Source organism: Abrus precatorius, unplaced genomic scaffold (assembly GCF_003935025.1).
Source record: "Abrus precatorius isolate BTA unplaced genomic scaffold, Abrus_2018 Scaffold8, whole genome shotgun sequence".
Lineage (NCBI taxonomy): Eukaryota > Viridiplantae > Streptophyta > Magnoliopsida > Fabales > Fabaceae > Abrus > Abrus precatorius.
Genome location: NW_020874428.1, coordinates 21,546,069 through 21,563,544, shown reverse-complemented (window position 1 = coordinate 21,563,544; position 17,476 = coordinate 21,546,069). Strand labels below are relative to the sequence as shown.

Sequence of the window (17,476 nt, the reverse complement as noted above, 5' to 3'; positions counted from 1 at the left end):
ATTCATAAATTAGTCTTTATATTTAAAATTTTATATTTTAGTTTCTATATTATCGTTAGTGTTTTATTATATTTAAATTCTGTTAAAAATTATTTAATAATGTAACATCAAAAATTAAAAAGCATAACAAAATATTTATATAAAGGCTAAATTAAAAATTAATTTATAAATAAATATTAATTATAGTAATTAAATATATATTTCAATCTTTAAATATTGAACTCTCATTCGTTATGAAATGAATTAAATAATATAATTGACATTTTAACGGTTATGAATAATTATCAACTAGTCTCGATGATAGTTGCTTTTTTAACGGAATGCAACATCATTAACAACTAGTTTTAATTAGTTTTCATATTATCCGCTTAATTTTAGAACAAAATTGAAACTGGAACTCTTATATTATCAACTTTGAAACATAATTAAAAAAATTTATTCTAGTTTCTAAAATTGCGAAGTTGATAATTGAGTTGTACAAATTAAAATTAAACTATCGTCTAATGACTCAATCAAAGAGAAGGGGAAAAAACTAGGAAAGTTCTTAAATGAGTTCATTTTAAAATAGAAAAATTTAAGTGTAATGTATTGTTTATTTTATTAGTAAAGGATAAAGCACTCTGTTAAACTATGAAATTAGAACACTATAATGAGAAAAATATAATTTATCTCTTTCATTTTAAATAGAGCAAAGAGAAATGAGAAGACATTGTAGCTCTGTTTTACCATTATACTATTCATATTAGATTTGGTTCCAAGCTTGACATACAGTTTTGGAAGTCCTATATTTGCTGAAGCTAGTTGGGTCCAGCACGTTTGGACGATTGCCTAATCTTCATTAGTGCATAGTGGTTATAAATGCTACCAAATTTGATTCGTAGTCAAATATTCTTTCACTTTTTCCTCCACTGTCTCGTGATTGGACTTTTAAGGCCAAATGCTGGATTAGGTTATAAGATCTATATTGCTTTCATTGTATGTGATTTTCATATGCAAAATAGTGATGCTATATAAATAAAAATTTATATACTAAACAATATATGCATTTACAACTCTAAGTAAAAAATAAATCATGTACAGTTCGTCACTGCCGAATTCTCTTGTTACATAATCCACATTCAACTCAAGAAATTTACAACTTTTTCTTTTTCATCTCTCACCCATAATTGCTAGTATAGGATATTCTTTTCTTTGTTTTAGGTGCTTAATAGAATTTCCCATTTCATATGACCCGGGCCACACAGATAAATAAAGTGGGGTTCCCAAAGGTTTTCTGTTACTCAGAAGCCAATATTTTAAAATCCATTTTATTCATATTTCATATAAAATTAGAAAAGAAAATGAAGTTACAATTATTTACCATTTAATAAAAGGGCCATGATGATTTCATTTGCAAATAAATGAGTAGTTTGGAGTGTGAACATGCAATAAAAGGAATCAAACTAGTCAACAAAATGATTTGAGAAACTTGGAAACCAAGTTCTGCAAACCTGCCAAACCTCAAAACATTCCAAGTGTTAATTTCAAATATGACTTTCTTAGTGTCTAGTGTCTAGTGTCTACGTCTCAAAATGATAATGATAATAATGATACTAATTCCCAAAAGTAAACGGCATACAATTAAATATGGTTTGTGAAAGGAAGTGAGGAACTAAGCCGGTGAAAATATGCCACAAGTCAATTCTAAACCAAAAGGTGAAGATAATTGTAACCAATTAGCACTTTATCAGCGAGCTTTAGGATAAAAGAAGTTAATAAGGCATAAATTAAGGAATTAATAAATAAAAAGTTTTATTAAGAATCGTACTTGAAATATATATATTGAAAATTATAAGAAAGTACATTGTTATAATTAATAAAAAATATTATTTTTAATCTTCAGCCAATACTATTAATATTTCAAATTAACATTTGCAAACAAGAAAAAGAATAAAAACTTTTCCATCAGTTACCAACATAAAATAAATTTATCATAAAAATATTGTTATTTACTAACAAGAAAAAATATGTGAAGTATTAACATAACTATCGTTAGATATTCGTTGTCTAATAACAATTAAATTATTAGTAGATATTTTGAAGGTCTATATTAATTTATAACGTAGTATACTGATAATGTTTTGATAGCATGTATTAATGTTTGTACCAATAAAAGTATTTATTAATTAGTATAATATATTATCTTCGTTCTTATTTATATATTTGTTTATGAGAAAATAAAAAGTATTTTATTTTTATTTTTAAATAAATATTTAAGATCATATTAATGATTACTTTTTAACTAATATCCCTTTACTTATGTTAAAGTTTTAAATTCAATAAATAAAATATTTACATTAATTGAGTAATTTATAGGTCAAATCAAAGAGAGACTCGTTGATAAAACATAAATTAGAAACAAAAGTAGTATCATAGTGTTAGTAAAAACTAAAAGTGAGATTATACTAACAATAATTTCGGTTAAAGAAAATTATACTAACAAAGGTTAATTTAATGTTAAATGGCTTGTAAATGATATTTATTTTTGGGTGAATTCGTTGAGATAGACATCTTAACGATTGAAGTGAAACCAACCATCTGCACTTCGACTCTCATTTGGATAAGGGGTAATATTGATTGTTACCTTCCCCTACGATGAAAATATTTATGCTGCCTATTAGGCAATGAAACCTCATTAGAATTTGCAAAGAAACAGTTGAATTTTAAATACTATATGTAAGAATACCTACTATGTGTTGAACATCCCACTACACTCTTTCAAGATCCACGTTTGAAACTATAAATGAGTTTCAAGTTGCTATATACTTTCAAACAAAAAAAAGTTAAAGAAGAAATATGCAGTTAACTTCGGATAATATTTGATAAAAGATTGATGTGTATATATCCAAATTGCACTTTTAATGCATAAGAAGGTGAAGTATTTGTTGTGACTTTTGGCTTTGTCAGGGCAAACAGCTATCAGAGAATCAGTTACCAAGACACTGGTGCGATGATAAGTATTGGGTTGGTGGATTCTATACATGTTGACCCTCACGCCACAAATTAGGCTAAAGTATTGTTTTTTCTGTCGGAATAAAAATGTTGGCATGTTTTATTCTGCATGGGAATAGGTATAACTGTTTCTATTCTCTGTTCTGCATTCTTTTTTATAGACAGAGTAAAAATTCTATTGAAGTATTCAACGATGAAAATAATTTGCATCAACAATTATTTCAAATGCTTTAATATTGAAAGAATAAAATTAGTATAATATATTAATTTTGTCTTTAATATTATAAAAATTAATTTAATTTTTTACTTTATTGGTTGCTAATTAATTTGGTTCTTGGAATAAGTAAAATTAACTAAATTTAGTCTTTAATATAATCGAATCAGTTGATTTAATTCCTAAATTTGACAATTATCGTCAATTTAAGCTTCATTTTCCTTTGAGAGAACTTTGTTGAGATGGTTGGGGAATCTTGCGAACTTAGTTTTAACGAGTGCACAAAGAGGCATTTAGTTACTATTGATCACGTTCATTTTACTTTACAAAAACCACATTCTTATTAAAGCCATTGAAGTTACCGTTGCTGGTTAACCACATTGATCTCTTATTTCAAAAACTACATTTTTAACATCCTAGTTTTCAATTTTCTGATAAATAACGAATACACGTAAGATTATCTTTAGAAATGATTGTTTTGCGAAACTTAACCCTCACAGAGCACACAGTGAAACGTGAGCCATTCATGGTCATGAAAGAAAATTAGTAAGATAAACAGAAAACGGAAAATAGTTGATGGTGATGAAATCTTCCCAAGTTCTGTAATCATAACTACAAGAACTTATTTTCATTCATACAAAATAGCAATTGATTAATTCAACTGTCACATACAAATAATATCAGAGATTTCGGCGTCTTACCCTGCACTCACCTCTACTCCAAGAATTATGTATCATGATAATGTTTTTCTTTTACCGCAAAACAAAATGGCAAATAAAAAATGGCAAAAAGGAGACTTGCGGCCTCTCCAATATGCCTAATGCCAAACATTTTATTACAGGACTAGAATACAAAATTCTCTTCCTCTGCAGTAATATTGAGTAATCTATCTCCCATCTCTTGAAGAGCAGCAGCCGTGGAATCATTTATACCCAACAGATACTGCAACCGAGACAATTTCTCAGGAGTTGGATCACTCTTCGAATATATGCTGTATAGATCAGCAAGCTCCTCTGGCACTTCCCATGAAAGCATCTGTGAGGGTACAGCTTTGTCACAAGCCAGCAAGTCATTCAGTGAAGAAATCTGCACAAAAGACGAGAAACAATCACACCTGTTGTCCATGACAACCAGACCTAAAAAATCTGAATAAGTGAATATGAAGCTTAGAATATTACTTACCACGCCTTCGCGATTTCTCTGTCTTAATAATGAGATGGCTTGAACAAGTGAGTTAGATAGTCTAGTCTTGGCAAGCTCATGAACAACACTTATTGCTTTCTCTTTGTTAATGTTGAGGTCTGATGGGATTTTTTCATATACTTCCTCCTCATCAAACTCTCCAGTACCGGATGAGAAAATATCATCTACAGTTTTTTTGAAGAGGATCTCTCTCAAGTTCTCAGATACCATACTGTCTAAATCAACACTGGCTTCCTTAAGTTCTCTAATTTGCTTTATATTCAGCCTCCCTTGAGTTACAGCAGTTTCAATGGCAGCTGCCATTTTTGTAGTGGTTATACTTTTGATTATTTTCTGAGCATATTCTTGAGGTAAGCCTACTTGCTTCTGGAGATTACTAAGCTGCTCCACCCTGGCCTTTGTCAACTGTCCATCAGCTAAAATTACCTCAGCTTGTTGCCTAAAAGCTTGCTCGGCTAGACTCCTATGTACTTCCACTATTTCTTTACCACTCAATCCCAGGATCCCACCAAGCTGATTTAGAAGAAGATACTCAGAATCATCCCTCTTTGTAGTGATCTGGGCACCAAATGGAATCCTTTTCACTTCACCAGTCAGACAGAAAAGCAAGTATATCTTGTAGAGATCAGTCCTATCCCGTTCTGGTAGGTCATCTTTAAGAGTAATTTCCGTCTGACCAGGCTTTCCCAACTTTTCCGTAAGTTCTTTGTTTGGTCTTATTTTCCTGAGTGTCTGAAGTGATTCCCATTCTTCATCTTCAGTTTGTGTAATGTCCTCTTTGACAGGTTCTTCAGTTGAAACATCAGCTGACTCCCCTTTAATGTCTGCCACCAACTCAGTTACAACCAAGGTGTTGAAAGCTATCATCTTCTTCAGTTCTTTTGCAGACTCTGTTCGATTTCCAGCTGCCCGTGCACGTTTTATGAAATTAATAAATATCTTCCTTACCTGTTAAAAGGACAGCAAATTTAAGCCTTTTAAAATCTTCATAAATGAGCATTTTCTTGACAACTTGATACTTACCGCCTTGCTTGCAATAGACATAGCAGTTTCCCTGGTTAGTCGCAAGCCATGTGCCGCTTTTCTTACTGATTTCTTGATTTCAGCATCGTATCCATCAACCCCTGATGCAATTGCATCATTGACACTCTATCAAAGAAAAAACAAGAATTAGAAATAACTCAATAAATTTTTGAACAAGTCTGACAGAGATTGAAAGATATCTCATGATACAGCAAAATAAAAAGAGTAACCATTAACCCCATTTATTTGCATATCAATGTCACCAAGTGTCTACAAAGTGAAAAGACAACCTAAATAAATTTCAAGAATTACAGCCTAACAATTCCAAATGACAAATTAGAAACTCTTCACAAACTCTATCAAAACACTATAACAATGTATCCTATGTATAAGATAGAAAATGCTGGAGAGAGATTCAGTGTCTCCAAATTCATGCTACCAGTAAATGAAAGCATTATCAATTTTATCACGGCATTAAAATGTAACCTCTCATTCTATCAGTTTTCACAAAGAGAAGCAAGAATCTCCAGAGCCAAACCACATCCTCAAACAAGAAATGGATGGTCAGAAACAACAATGCCAAGAACAAAACCCCTCTCTGCCTCCTACAAACAACAAATCACTCTACTAAACATATCAAGAACCACTGTGGACAGCACCATAAACAAGATTGAATCATAATATCAGTTTCTCACAATGCAAGGATGGATCATACTTCTGCACAGCAGGAAAATATGTAATTCCATGACCAACAAATTCGATAGGAAAAATGAAACACCATTACCTTTTCAAACAAACTGCCACAGATATCTGAATGAGCTGCTTCAACAGTCTGCTGAGGTATACAGAGCATCACACGCAACCTTAACAATGCAGCAACATCATCATCATTGAGCTCCCCATCAGTTAAGCATTGCTGAAGCTTTTGCCGGTAAATTTCTTAAAATAACAAACTATCGTTAGATTAATATAATTAAGTAAATATAATATAAAGAAACACAACAACAGTCAAATCATGTAAAAGTTAATCATTTCAACAAATAAGAAAGCATATGCATAACCGAATATTATATTACAACTTTAAAAACCTAAGGTTTAAGAATTGCACATAAATTTAAACTAACAGAACATAAAGCATTTAGTAATCCAGGCCTCAAATATGGTTAAACTATGGTAAACATGACAAATTTTACCTTCATGAAGTTCACTGGCCTTTTGTGCATCAAAATGAAGTTCATCACAGAGATTTTGAAGGAAGGCTGCCTTACTATCTGCCATTTCTAATTCACCATCTGAAACAGCCTGTGCAAGTCTTTTGCGATATACCTTCGATGTAACATCAAGTGAAATGGATTCTGCTTCACGTTTACCCAGTCCAAATATATTTCTTAACTGATTTAGTGCAGCAAGCTGAAATGAATTATAAACATATTAAAAGTCTAATACTTTATATTAAAAAAGTTATAGCAGATCAAGTTTTAAGTTAAAATATTCAGTTAGTCCTTAAAATTAACAATTTTTTACAAATTAGTCTCTGTACTTAAAAATTTATGTTTTAGTCTTTATATGAGTATTTTGTTACATTTTAATCATTATCATTATTAGAACTAATTTATAAGTATCAATCATAGAAACTAAATTTGTCCTTTATCTGATTTAAAAGAATACAGAACACCGATTTTGTCTGTTTCCTTTATCTGATTTAAAAGAATACAGAACACCGATTTTGTCTTTGAAACACATTTGATTCTTGACTAGTAATGAATAATTTTTTAGTAAATATTACCTCAATTAATATATAATATAATTTTTTATATGATATATCAATTTCTATAGAATATTTAAAAAAATATTTTTGCATAGGAAAGAAAAGATTAACGATCTTTAGAATATGAAACTACATCACTACTTAAAACCTTACAGCATCAACTTTATTACATAAGTGAATTTTTAACCTCATCATGAAGATATAACTCTATAAGTGATTTTAATTGTATCGACCCAAAATCTTGTTAATTAATCCTTATGACAATTTCTCAATTAATTAATATTTTATCTATAAAAAATATGTAAACATATTTAGTCTTATTCCGACAAGAATAAAAAATATTTGTCATATGTGAACACTTTTTAGTATTTTATTGATTATAGTTATAATTTTTTTTATTAGTCTATCTATTCATTTTCATCTAATCAATAACAGTTCATTAACTTAAATATATAGGTTTTAATCTTTTAAAAATTTGTGATTTTTTATTTTAAATATTCGGTACTATGTTTTAAATTTTTTCTAAAAAAATCACCAAATATTTTTTCTTTTATGGTTAACATACACACATGTTCCTATACTTGACACTTGTTGACAAATTAATTTTTATAGTTAAAAATTTTACGTTTTAGTTCTTATAGGTGTGTTTTGCTACATTTTGGTTCTTCCCTTATAATAAAGCTAATGGTGACATAATAGTAGAGAACAAAATGTAAAAAAGCACTACTAATATAAAAATTTAAAATTTAAGTTTTTTAAATATAAAAACTAATTTGTATATGAGTGTTAAATTATACAGACTAAATGTATATTTTAACCCAAGTTTTATATTTAATATCAATGACAATTCCTTATAATGATCGATGTCATGGTTTCAGCACATAGTTGGGTGTCTTTACTTATTTGAAAGTTGATTCATGAAAGATACTAGAGAACAAATGTAAACTATATTTAAAGGGGATTCTTATGCCTGTACATCTTAACAGTCAATAAACTATAAACCACCTGACCTAAAATCTTGAATTTCTTAGTGTTAAGCAAGGAGCCAGTACATTGTTTTATAACACTAAAATGAACCAATAAATGAAAATCCAGTAGGCTTGAAACAGTAAACAAATACCTCGTTCTGAAAATAAACAATGCCCTAACTGATACACTTTAAATGAGATTATGGGCAATGACGATTTGGAAGCATACACTGAACAACCTGTTTAATCAGGCTTTGATAATACAAAAAGAAAGATAAAACATAGTAGTTAATAACGCTAAACAGCTAGGCTTCAATATACATGTTAACAATTGAATCTGCACCCATGGGAAGTGTTGGAACTTGGAAGCCAAATTGTAGAATATAAGAAAATATAGGTCACCAATGCATAGTCATACTATATATAATTCATTTGTCTTGTTCAAATATAAATATCCTCCAAATACTCCCATAAATTCATTTTTAAAAAATAAATTATTAAATCAGAACACACCTCAATAAAACACAAACCCAAACTCAACCTCAAAATTAATTAGTTTTTAGAGAAGAGACACATTAACAAGTTCATGGTTCATATTCAATCGTTATGGTCATTTACCTTATTATCTTCCATACGCCCATCAGACAAAGCATCTGAAACATATGCCCTGTAAAGTATTTTCAAGTCCTCAATCCTTCTGTCACCATCATACTCACCACCTATGCCAAAAATGAATTGTAGTTGAAGAATTTACATTAAAACTAGAAAAGAACATAACAAGTACAACAACAACAATAATAATAAAGACCTAGTCTTGACACTTACCCACTAAAGAAATAGGACCAACACCACGAGCAAAGTGATTGACATCTGGATGATTCTTAAATGAGATGAGTAAATTATTAAATGCCAATACCCTATCAAGCTCCTGAACTGCTTGGCTGACTCCAGGACTGAAAATTTAAAGATGATCAGCTGGGGAAAATCCTAATTTTGCAACATTTCAAAAAATGAAGAAATGAATAGTAAATATTAAAGAAACATGGATAGGAAACATGCCCAGAATTCAAAATTTAATATGGAACAAACTTTGGCTCAGTCACTAATGAAAACCTACAATTACCTGGTCCCTAAAAATAAAATAATATTTTAGTCAGAAAAACTATGAATCTTACACTGCTCTGGTGCGAGATTTAAGGATCCCAATTGCCACTGAAATATTTTCCTCAATCAATTTCCTTGCATGCTCTCGAAACAAGTTCTCAGCAAGCTTCAATGGAAATTTTCCCTTAATTAATAAGTAGATTATACTAACCCAAGGAACTTTTTAATGGCAAGAGAAAGGGATTTATCCCAGAGAAGTTGAAAGTTATGACACAAGAAATAAGGAAAATGCACCTCATCAGAAAGGCGACATAAACACTGTGCTTCTCTTAGTTTAACTAGTTGTTCTGCATCAATATCTGGCAAGAGATTATTGGTTAGCACTTAAGGAAGCAAACCCTATTCCAAACTTCTTGAATTTGCTAGTTTGTGTAATAATAACTCTATAAAATTACAGAATAAAGTCCAGCATATCAGATGCAAACAAGCAGAATTTTAAGGCTTTATTTAATAAGAAATGAATGCACAATTAGCAGAAAAGAATCTTATTTATAATCATTTCTCCACCAATAATAATCATTGGACTGTTGAAACTTAAGTGTGCCAAACTATTTCTGCAATAACAATCAAAATTGAAAACTATAAAATTATGGCAACTTGACATGGGGAATTAGGATGAGTTAGTCAATTACTTTTGTTACAGTAAGACCAAATAAAGGCCAAGATACATCACTGACTATACAATTACCTCTGCCAATCGATTTCAGCTTGGAAGCATACAGTTGCTGTGCATTGTCACGTATAGCTACTTCAATCTGGTAAATAATGAAAAATAACAAAAAATGCTAAGATTGAAAGAAATGACAATGAGGAACCATTAAAATTATAAAGAAATGAGACTGTCTATGTCAGCATGTCAGTGTTAACCAACATGGCAAAGCGCAGTTTGTGCAGCAAATTAGTTCTTCCTTTTTCAAGCAAATGCCTATATACAGTTACAAACCTATGCTCCCAGACTCCTAACCTATATATATTACAAATAAATACAATGCACATTGCACAAGCAGGCATAACAATTAACAAATAGGTAATTAAATACCTGGGAATCAGTGATCTTGAAGACACGCTTCCAAGGTAGAAGGAAAGATGAAGCATCTCCAAATACAAGATTTGACACATATATCAACTTTTGAAATGCCTGCACTGGAGATACTAACAATGGTCAAGCTCCGAGTATTTACTCCCATTTATCTATACCTTGAAGGTTTTTCCATCAATTGATTAGGATAATATTACAACTCAACTAACTTACCCGGCGTTGCTCAACATCTGCGTCACGATCCCCAACTTCCAGCCTTTGCCTGAAAATTTTCCTACCAATCTAGGAGGTCAACAAGCAGCAAGCCAGTAAAACAAGAAACTGCTTTCAGTTTCAGTCCTCCCAATAAATCCACTCAATCTCCACAGGTATACACACAACAAAAACAAAAATACCTCCATGTGCATACCAGCAGCATCTGGATCATCAATTCCCAAAGAATTTTTGAAGCTGACGATCCTATCAACCTCATCACCTTTAAGTTCCTCAACACCAGGAGGAAGCACAGAAGATACAAACCTTACCAACAAATCAAAACGCCAATCAATCATTCACCCCAGAAGCAAAACATCCAAATCATCATAACTCATCATCACACATGCTAACAGACAAATCAATTTCAGATATTAAAAAAAAAATCGTCACTCACTCAGAATATATATCACAAATCTCAGCTTTAAATGCTTCATCTTGCTTGTTCACACCATACCTGAAAAATCAACCATTTCATGATCAACCACTCTAGCAGCAACAAAATTAACGGAGAAAAACATGAACGATTCACATTAACAGTTGAGACTAACTTATTGGCAATGGCCTCAATGTCTTCCTTCTTCAATTTGGAAGGATCGTCGAACGCTGCCACGTAGTTGTGCAAATTCACGGCTGCAACTTGCGGAGCAGACGCATTCAAAGCATACGCGGCCGCGCCGCCTGCGGCACCGATAGCCACGGCGCCTCCAAGTGCAGCGTAGCGGCTGCCGCGGAACCGAGAGCCAAGACCGTAGCCGGCGGCCACGGCGCCGGCAACGATGACGGCGGAGGTGGCAAGCCTCACCGGCGGCGACAATTTGTCGACGAGGACCTCAATTCCCTTGAGGTCCTTCGGAGTCCTTTCCGGCGGTGAAGAGGAGGCGGCGTCGGAGGAACAGCGAGGGAGGGAGACCCTGAAACGACGCCGTTTGGTGAGGAAGGGAGAGGGAGAGGGTAGTAAGAGGGAACGGTGTGTGTGAGAAGAGGTGAGTGTGGAAGGGTTCATGGCTGTTCCCTCTTAAACGACGTCGTAAAGAGGGTGCAGAGTGCAGTGAGTAGAGTGGTTATAGGGTTTAACGAAAATGAATGAAGAAGATTGAGAGTAGACAGATTACAGATAACGTCGTTGTTACTTGTTGGGCTATTCCATTTCCTCGTGCTATGAGTTATGATGACGCTGCTAAATAAATATTCAAAAGTTTTAGGTATTCTTCACTATTATGGTGGACTATAAGGGTATCTTTGCAAAATAAAAACTTCTTGGCTCGTGAATCAATCAAAGAAATCTGAAGGGATGGATCAAATATGGAAACTCAAAACAATGACAATGTATTGTTGAGCTTGTTGCCGAAGAAGGTAAGTTGAAGAGGATTATGTATTAATTTTGATTCTACATCAAGTATCTTAGCTTGAATCTTAGAGAGACTATTGCTGTCACAGAAGATGTAGCCTAAAATTTTCTGGAGACAACAATAATAAATTTTCTTATTACACTAGGTTATAAATTATACAGTATTATTAAACTTATTTATCATTAAATTTTTTTGATAATTTTCTAATTTTGTTTTGTCAAACTAAAATTCTTCATTAATATTTTAATAATTTTATTTTATACGTGTTTAGATTATCTTAATCACTTTTTTTCTTTTATTCTAATATTTTTACACATACAATCATTTTTTTTTTCACAATTATTCATCCACATATGAAAAGTAACGTATTAGACACAACTATGAAACACTTTAAAATATTATAATAATATATTAACTAAAATAAATAATAAAAAACAAAAACAATTATCTTTCTCTCTCACGTTTCTAGGAAACTATTTTTTTTGTTACAAGAACAATAGAAAAGAGTGTTATTATCAATTGTCTTCTACATGAACTGGACTGAACTGTGAAGGGCGAAGATGGCTACTTCGTCTCTGCGAGTCCCACTATTTCCTTTGCTAAAAAATGTTCCCTTTACAGTTACACCATATTTTCGGAGAAGGAGTTGGACAAGGTTCTATTGTTCCTCTCCTCCTAACTCATGGCAACCTTCTCGTAAGAAAAAGGTTGTTATGCGCGTCGCCTATGTAGGCACCAATTACCGAGGTCCCTATTTTCTATCCACCGTATGTTGTTTTTCAAGCCCACATCCTCGTGTAGTGTTCCCCTTGTTCTCATGTCTTTTTTTTTTTTTTTGTTCCCTCTTCATTCAGGTCTCCAAATGCAACAAGATGAACATGCACTCTCTAGTACGCACCTTTCTCTTCTCTGCTCTCGTCTGACTACTGTGGCCTAGTTGCTAGTTCTACCTGCTTTGTGTATATGGGTTGGAAAAATAAAGGAAATTCAGTTCAGTGAATCTTTTAAGAGTCTAAGATGTTTGTAGAAATGTACTAGCTGGGGCGGAGCGGGTGAAAATTAGTAAAAAGTTTGTTACTTTTAATCTTTTAATCTTTTACTATTTATGAATTGTACAAATATTTTACATGAGCAGTGATGAATCCAAAATAATGGGCCTGAATTCTGAAAGGCAGGTTGAAGTATTAAAATTGTTTAAGATTGTTATTTAAAAATGTAGCAATAGAAATCTGTTTATGCATTTATGTTAACATAACTATAGAAATGGTTACACTGTTGTCCACACATTTCTGCGTAAATATAGTGTCGGTTCTGCTGGTATGTTGTGGAGTACACATGTGATTCAATCTTCTTAGATATTTTGGATAGAATGCTGCTAAAGTGTTGTAATTTATAAAAATGTAGCTGTTGAGAAAGAACTGGAAAGTGCCATATTCAAGGCTGGTGGCATCCGCGAAAGCAATTTTGGGGATCTGCTGAAGATTGGGTGGGCAAGAAGTAGCCGCACTGACAAAGGAGTAAGTCATGATCCCGGTTTTTTAATTTACGTTGCCTTGTATTATGATTTTGGTGCAAATGCCATCAGGATATGATTGCTTATTTTATCGTATTTAATGTTGGGTGTATATTAGGTTCACTCTCTTGCAACAATTATATCCTTAAAAATGGAAATCCCAGAAAACTGTTGGAGTGGAGACCCTTTAGGCCTTGACCTTGCAAACTGCGTTAACTCTTATCTTCCTTGTGATATCAAAGTTTTAGGCATTTTTCCCTCACAAAGGTAAGGCAAAACCATGCTTGTTTTTCAGTTTCATAATATTGAGTAATCTCTGATGTGGAATGTATGTTGTGAAATTTTTAACGATAATGTACTGTATATTTGTTTATATTTCAATTTAACGGTAGACTCCTGAGTTTCTGCTCCTCTTTTGTCCTGCTCTCTAATTATTTGCTTTTTTTTTTCTCATGGACTCAGGAGCTTTGATCCTAGAAAGGAATGTATTATGCGGAAGTATTCCTACCTTCTTCCAGCTGAAATTATCGGTATTCATAGCCATTCCAGCAATGATGAAATTTATTACCACATATCAGAGTTCAATGACATCCTTAATGCATTTGAGGTATGATATTCTAGCCTCCCTTTTCTCCCATATTTGCTTCATTATAAAGTCTACATTCCTTTTGGTTCTTATTTCCTGATTGTGTTAGTTATGAAACTTTGGTATGACCAATTTCTTTTCCCTGATAAATAATTTCCAATGGTTCATACATGTATTTATGTACCAGTGTTGTTTTTGTACGAAAAATTTTGTATGGACCCAAAAGTCAAGAGAAGATAAAAGCATAACACAAACAAGACATTGACTGATTCTACTTCTTTCTCTTGCAGTTATCAGTTTAAGTAGATTTTTGTAGTTGGACATTAGATCTGACTGGCTATGTATTTCCTGGAACCATGCTAGAATTTTAAATTTATGACCAAATTAGTCTCAGGTTTTCTGATATTTTGTGTTGCTTCTCTGGTGTTTATGGACATGGTTAACTGAAGAATGTTGTCATTTGTGATTTTCGATGTCAGTTACTATCTATAATTTCCTTTGACAGGGAGAACATCCTTTCCATAATTATACAGCTAGGTCCAAGTATAGGAAACATTTTCCTCTTAGACAGTCATCATCAAAAAGTGGCACATCAGCAAGAGACAGTTTGTCACCATATGAGTTTGAATGTGAGAATGGTGATGGGGATGAAAATTCTGAAATTGATGAGGCATTTACAGAAAGTATAGGGTGCCAAAGCCAAAAATGTTCAGAAAGTTGTAATTTTGGTGAACCTGTTGTTGGCACTAGCAATAAAAATGAAAATGGTTTGTATGATGAACATTCTAGATTGGTTGTTCGTGCAAAATGGTTATATGAACCTGATGAAGCAGACAGATTAAGTGCTGCCCATTTCAGAAAAGTTTTTCAGTGTTCTTGTGGCAAGCTGGAAACATCAGGGGGATATAATTACATAGAGATCTACATACAGGGAGAGTCCTTCATGTTGCATCAGGTATTTCTATCCCTCCCTCTTCCCCCATATTATTCTTCTTTTAAACAGCAAATACTCCAGGATTCAGATGTATATGCATAAACACTAGTATGGTTATTTTGTGGTAAACTTATGGAGTAAATTGATGTATGAAAACTCTGGAAAACTTTGCCCCTTTTGATACAAACAATATATCTCCAGAATACTGATTAATCAAGTTGAATATATTTCCTACTTAGAAAATTTGATGGTGTTATTGGAGTACTTAATTTGAATGTTGATATGGTGACAACTGATGAAGTTATATATGCAATTGCAATAAATTTTCACTCCCTTCATTTGTTACAATATCCAATTATTCAGTAATGACCATGTTTTACAATACTAACCTCTATTTTATTGTTTTAGACATGTCCTGATCTGTCAACCCTTATAAATTACATCGTCCATTGTCATTTTGTTTGCTTTTTTTGGTAATGAATTAAACTGGCTACAGATATTTTGCTGCCTTACGATATGACATTTTATACTCTCACCAGATAAGGAAAATGGTTGGGACAGCCGTGGCTGTAAAACGCAAGTTACTGCCAAAAGATATTATAAACCTGTCTCTGTTAAAGTTCTCGCGAATTATTCTACCCCTTGCACCTTCAGAAGTTCTAATATTGAGGGGAAACAAATTCTCAATAAGAACACGACCAGGAAATATAACAAGACCTGAAATGCGGACAATAGTTGAATCAGAAGAAATTAACAAGGCAGTTGATGATTTTTACACATCAATTATGTTACCTCGAGTATCAAAATTTTTGGACTCATCAAGATCTCCTTGGGAAGAATGGATTGAGAAACTGGATGCTCACACAAGCATACCAAATGATCAGTTGGATGAGATCAGGAAAGCTTGCAATTCGTTGAAAGAAAATTTTGAAAATACAATTTGTGCTCATCCGTGATAAGTGAATGAAAAGGTGACAATTACTCTTCCTATTCTGATATTGGTCACTTAACATGAGCTTCCATTTCATAGCACCTGCATTTTTTTAATCCAGCACTTGCCAAAAAGATAGGTTGGTGTATCTATCCCTTGCTATATTGTATGGAGATTCTTATATTTTTCCTGATTCCTCTTGTATTTGTTCTTTTATTCCTTTCATCAATTTCATCTGAATTTGGTCCCTTTATATGCCTTAATTAAAGCTTCCATCCTGCATTTTTTTATTATACGCATGCCAAAACAGTAGGTTAGTGTATATGTCTGTCCCTTTGTGTCCTGTGAAGAAGAAATTGATTCATACTTTTGTTCTGATTGTCCGGCACCATATGCTGGTTTGGGAAAACTGAAAGTGTTCATATCTTTTCTGTTCTAGAGTTAAGTATGTAGCCTACCTGGCCTTGGATCTATCGATGGACAATCATACTGGCTCACAACATGGTATCATGGAAAATTTTGACTTGAAAGATGTGTTTTAATGGCTTGAATATAGCCAGCAGAAATGATTCCTCAAGATTTCGTCAAATAGAACATCTGTGCAGGATATGACAACTTCAGAGGCTGACAAAATTTCACTAGTCAACAATAACCTCAACTTCAGGTTCCACAAACAATTTATTATAATCCTTCCGAAATGGGTTAGATATGGGAGGCTTCAGACTTGTTACAGGCAATCATATACTCTCTGGAACGGATGTATCCTTTCATGTCACATGTTCTTATTTTCTGCTTAAAATAAAATAATAAACCATAGAAAGTTCTATACTAATTTGCTTCTCCAGAATTTTTTATAATATGTAAGTTATTTATATAATTCCCAATAGTAAATAGTGCTAATAATATGACATATGTGTAGTTTCTATCAATTGATTACAGTTAGACCTACTAGAACACCTATATTTTGATTTTTTTAGCTTATGCTGATATTGAGATGAGGTGATGTGGAGTATGGAGACATGAAATGCAAGAAGCAATATTCTGCAATAGTAATACTGGTCTCTGAACCCTCTTACTCGAGCAACCCAACCCAACATAAGCTATTTTGAATGGTTCATATCATGCACATTACTTTATATGGCTTGTGCAATTATCTTTTTCTTATTTTCAAATAGAAATACAATAAATTTTGTGTATTTTTTTTTTACAATATTTTATCTCTAAATATATGATTAATCATTGCTTGTGGTACTGATATTTTCCCTTCATGTGTATTTTTACGTGGATTTAATAGTAAAATCATGTTATATGTAAATTTATAATGAAAAATGTCTGTAATCTATATGAATCAAGGAAAAAAGTAATAAATTATGAGTTAGTTATGAGTGAAGATTCTAGCTATTTTTCCGCCGTTTGATAAGCTTTCTGTTTGTTTTTTTGGAGTTGCAAGTGGAGCCAGGTTTTTTCATTTTAATGAATTTTAACTTTTGTTTAAAAGTTGAATTTATTTAAGGTTAGTTTAATCATTACCAGGAGCA

General features: G+C 32.5%; 2 protein-coding genes across 3 annotated transcripts; one reads left to right on the top strand and one right to left on the bottom strand.

Moving 5' to 3' along the window:
- Nucleotides 1-3,781: 3,781 nt before the first annotated feature.
- LOC113874930 (protein TIC110, chloroplastic-like) lies at nt 3,782-11,783 on the bottom strand. 2 transcript variants are annotated; one of them, XM_027513234.1, is made up of 15 exons: nt 11,174-11,783; nt 11,020-11,079; nt 10,766-10,889; nt 10,584-10,652; nt 10,371-10,469; nt 10,020-10,086; nt 9,566-9,630; nt 9,343-9,437; nt 8,993-9,120; nt 8,786-8,886; nt 6,625-6,841; nt 6,216-6,370; nt 5,432-5,557; nt 4,388-5,356; nt 3,782-4,291 (listed from the first exon to the last, which is right to left on the bottom strand). In XM_027513234.1, exons 1-15 carry the CDS (start codon nt 11,626-11,628, stop codon nt 4,049-4,051), a joined length of 2,973 nt encoding a protein of 990 aa, XP_027369035.1. In that variant the 5' UTR covers nt 11,629-11,783; the 3' UTR covers nt 3,782-4,048. The 2 variants fall into 2 exon arrangements, with proteins under 2 accessions (XP_027369035.1, XP_027369036.1); XM_027513235.1 differs by having other exon boundaries at nt 10,780-10,889; nt 11,174-11,780.
- A 733-nt stretch (nt 11,784-12,516) lies between these two features.
- On the top strand, nt 12,517-17,190 carry LOC113847987 (putative tRNA pseudouridine synthase). Its single transcript, XM_027477330.1, has 8 exons — nt 12,517-12,721; nt 12,829-12,864; nt 13,379-13,491; nt 13,606-13,754; nt 13,950-14,094; nt 14,579-15,028; nt 15,547-15,978; nt 16,378-17,190. The coding sequence occupies exons 1-7, from the start codon at nt 12,535-12,537 to the stop codon at nt 15,961-15,963; spliced, it is 1,497 nt and encodes a 498-aa protein (XP_027333131.1). The 5' UTR covers nt 12,517-12,534; the 3' UTR covers nt 15,964-15,978; nt 16,378-17,190.
- Nucleotides 17,191-17,476: the final 286 nt, after the last annotated feature.

Bases quoted from the DNA above. Each gene is read 5' to 3' on its own strand.
- LOC113874930 (XM_027513234.1), bottom strand. From the start codon at position 11,628: ATGAACCCTTCCACACTCACCTCTTCTCACACACACCGTTCCCTCTTA. The intron at 10,653-10,765 runs GTATTTTTGTTT...TTGACCTCCTAG, and splicing joins CTGCTGGTATGCACATGGAG to ATTGGTAGGAAAATTTTCAG. The intron at 9,121-9,342 runs GTAAGATTCATA...TTAAATTTTCAG, and splicing joins AAATCTCGCACCAGAGCAGT to TCCTGGAGTCAGCCAAGCAG.
- LOC113847987 (XM_027477330.1), top strand. From the start codon at position 12,535: ATGGCTACTTCGTCTCTGCGAGTCCCACTATTTCCTTTGCTAAAAAAT. The intron at 14,095-14,578 runs GTATGATATTCT...TTCCTTTGACAG, and splicing joins ACATCCTTAATGCATTTGAG to GGAGAACATCCTTTCCATAA. The intron at 15,029-15,546 runs GTATTTCTATCC...TACTCTCACCAG, and splicing joins AGTCCTTCATGTTGCATCAG to ATAAGGAAAATGGTTGGGAC.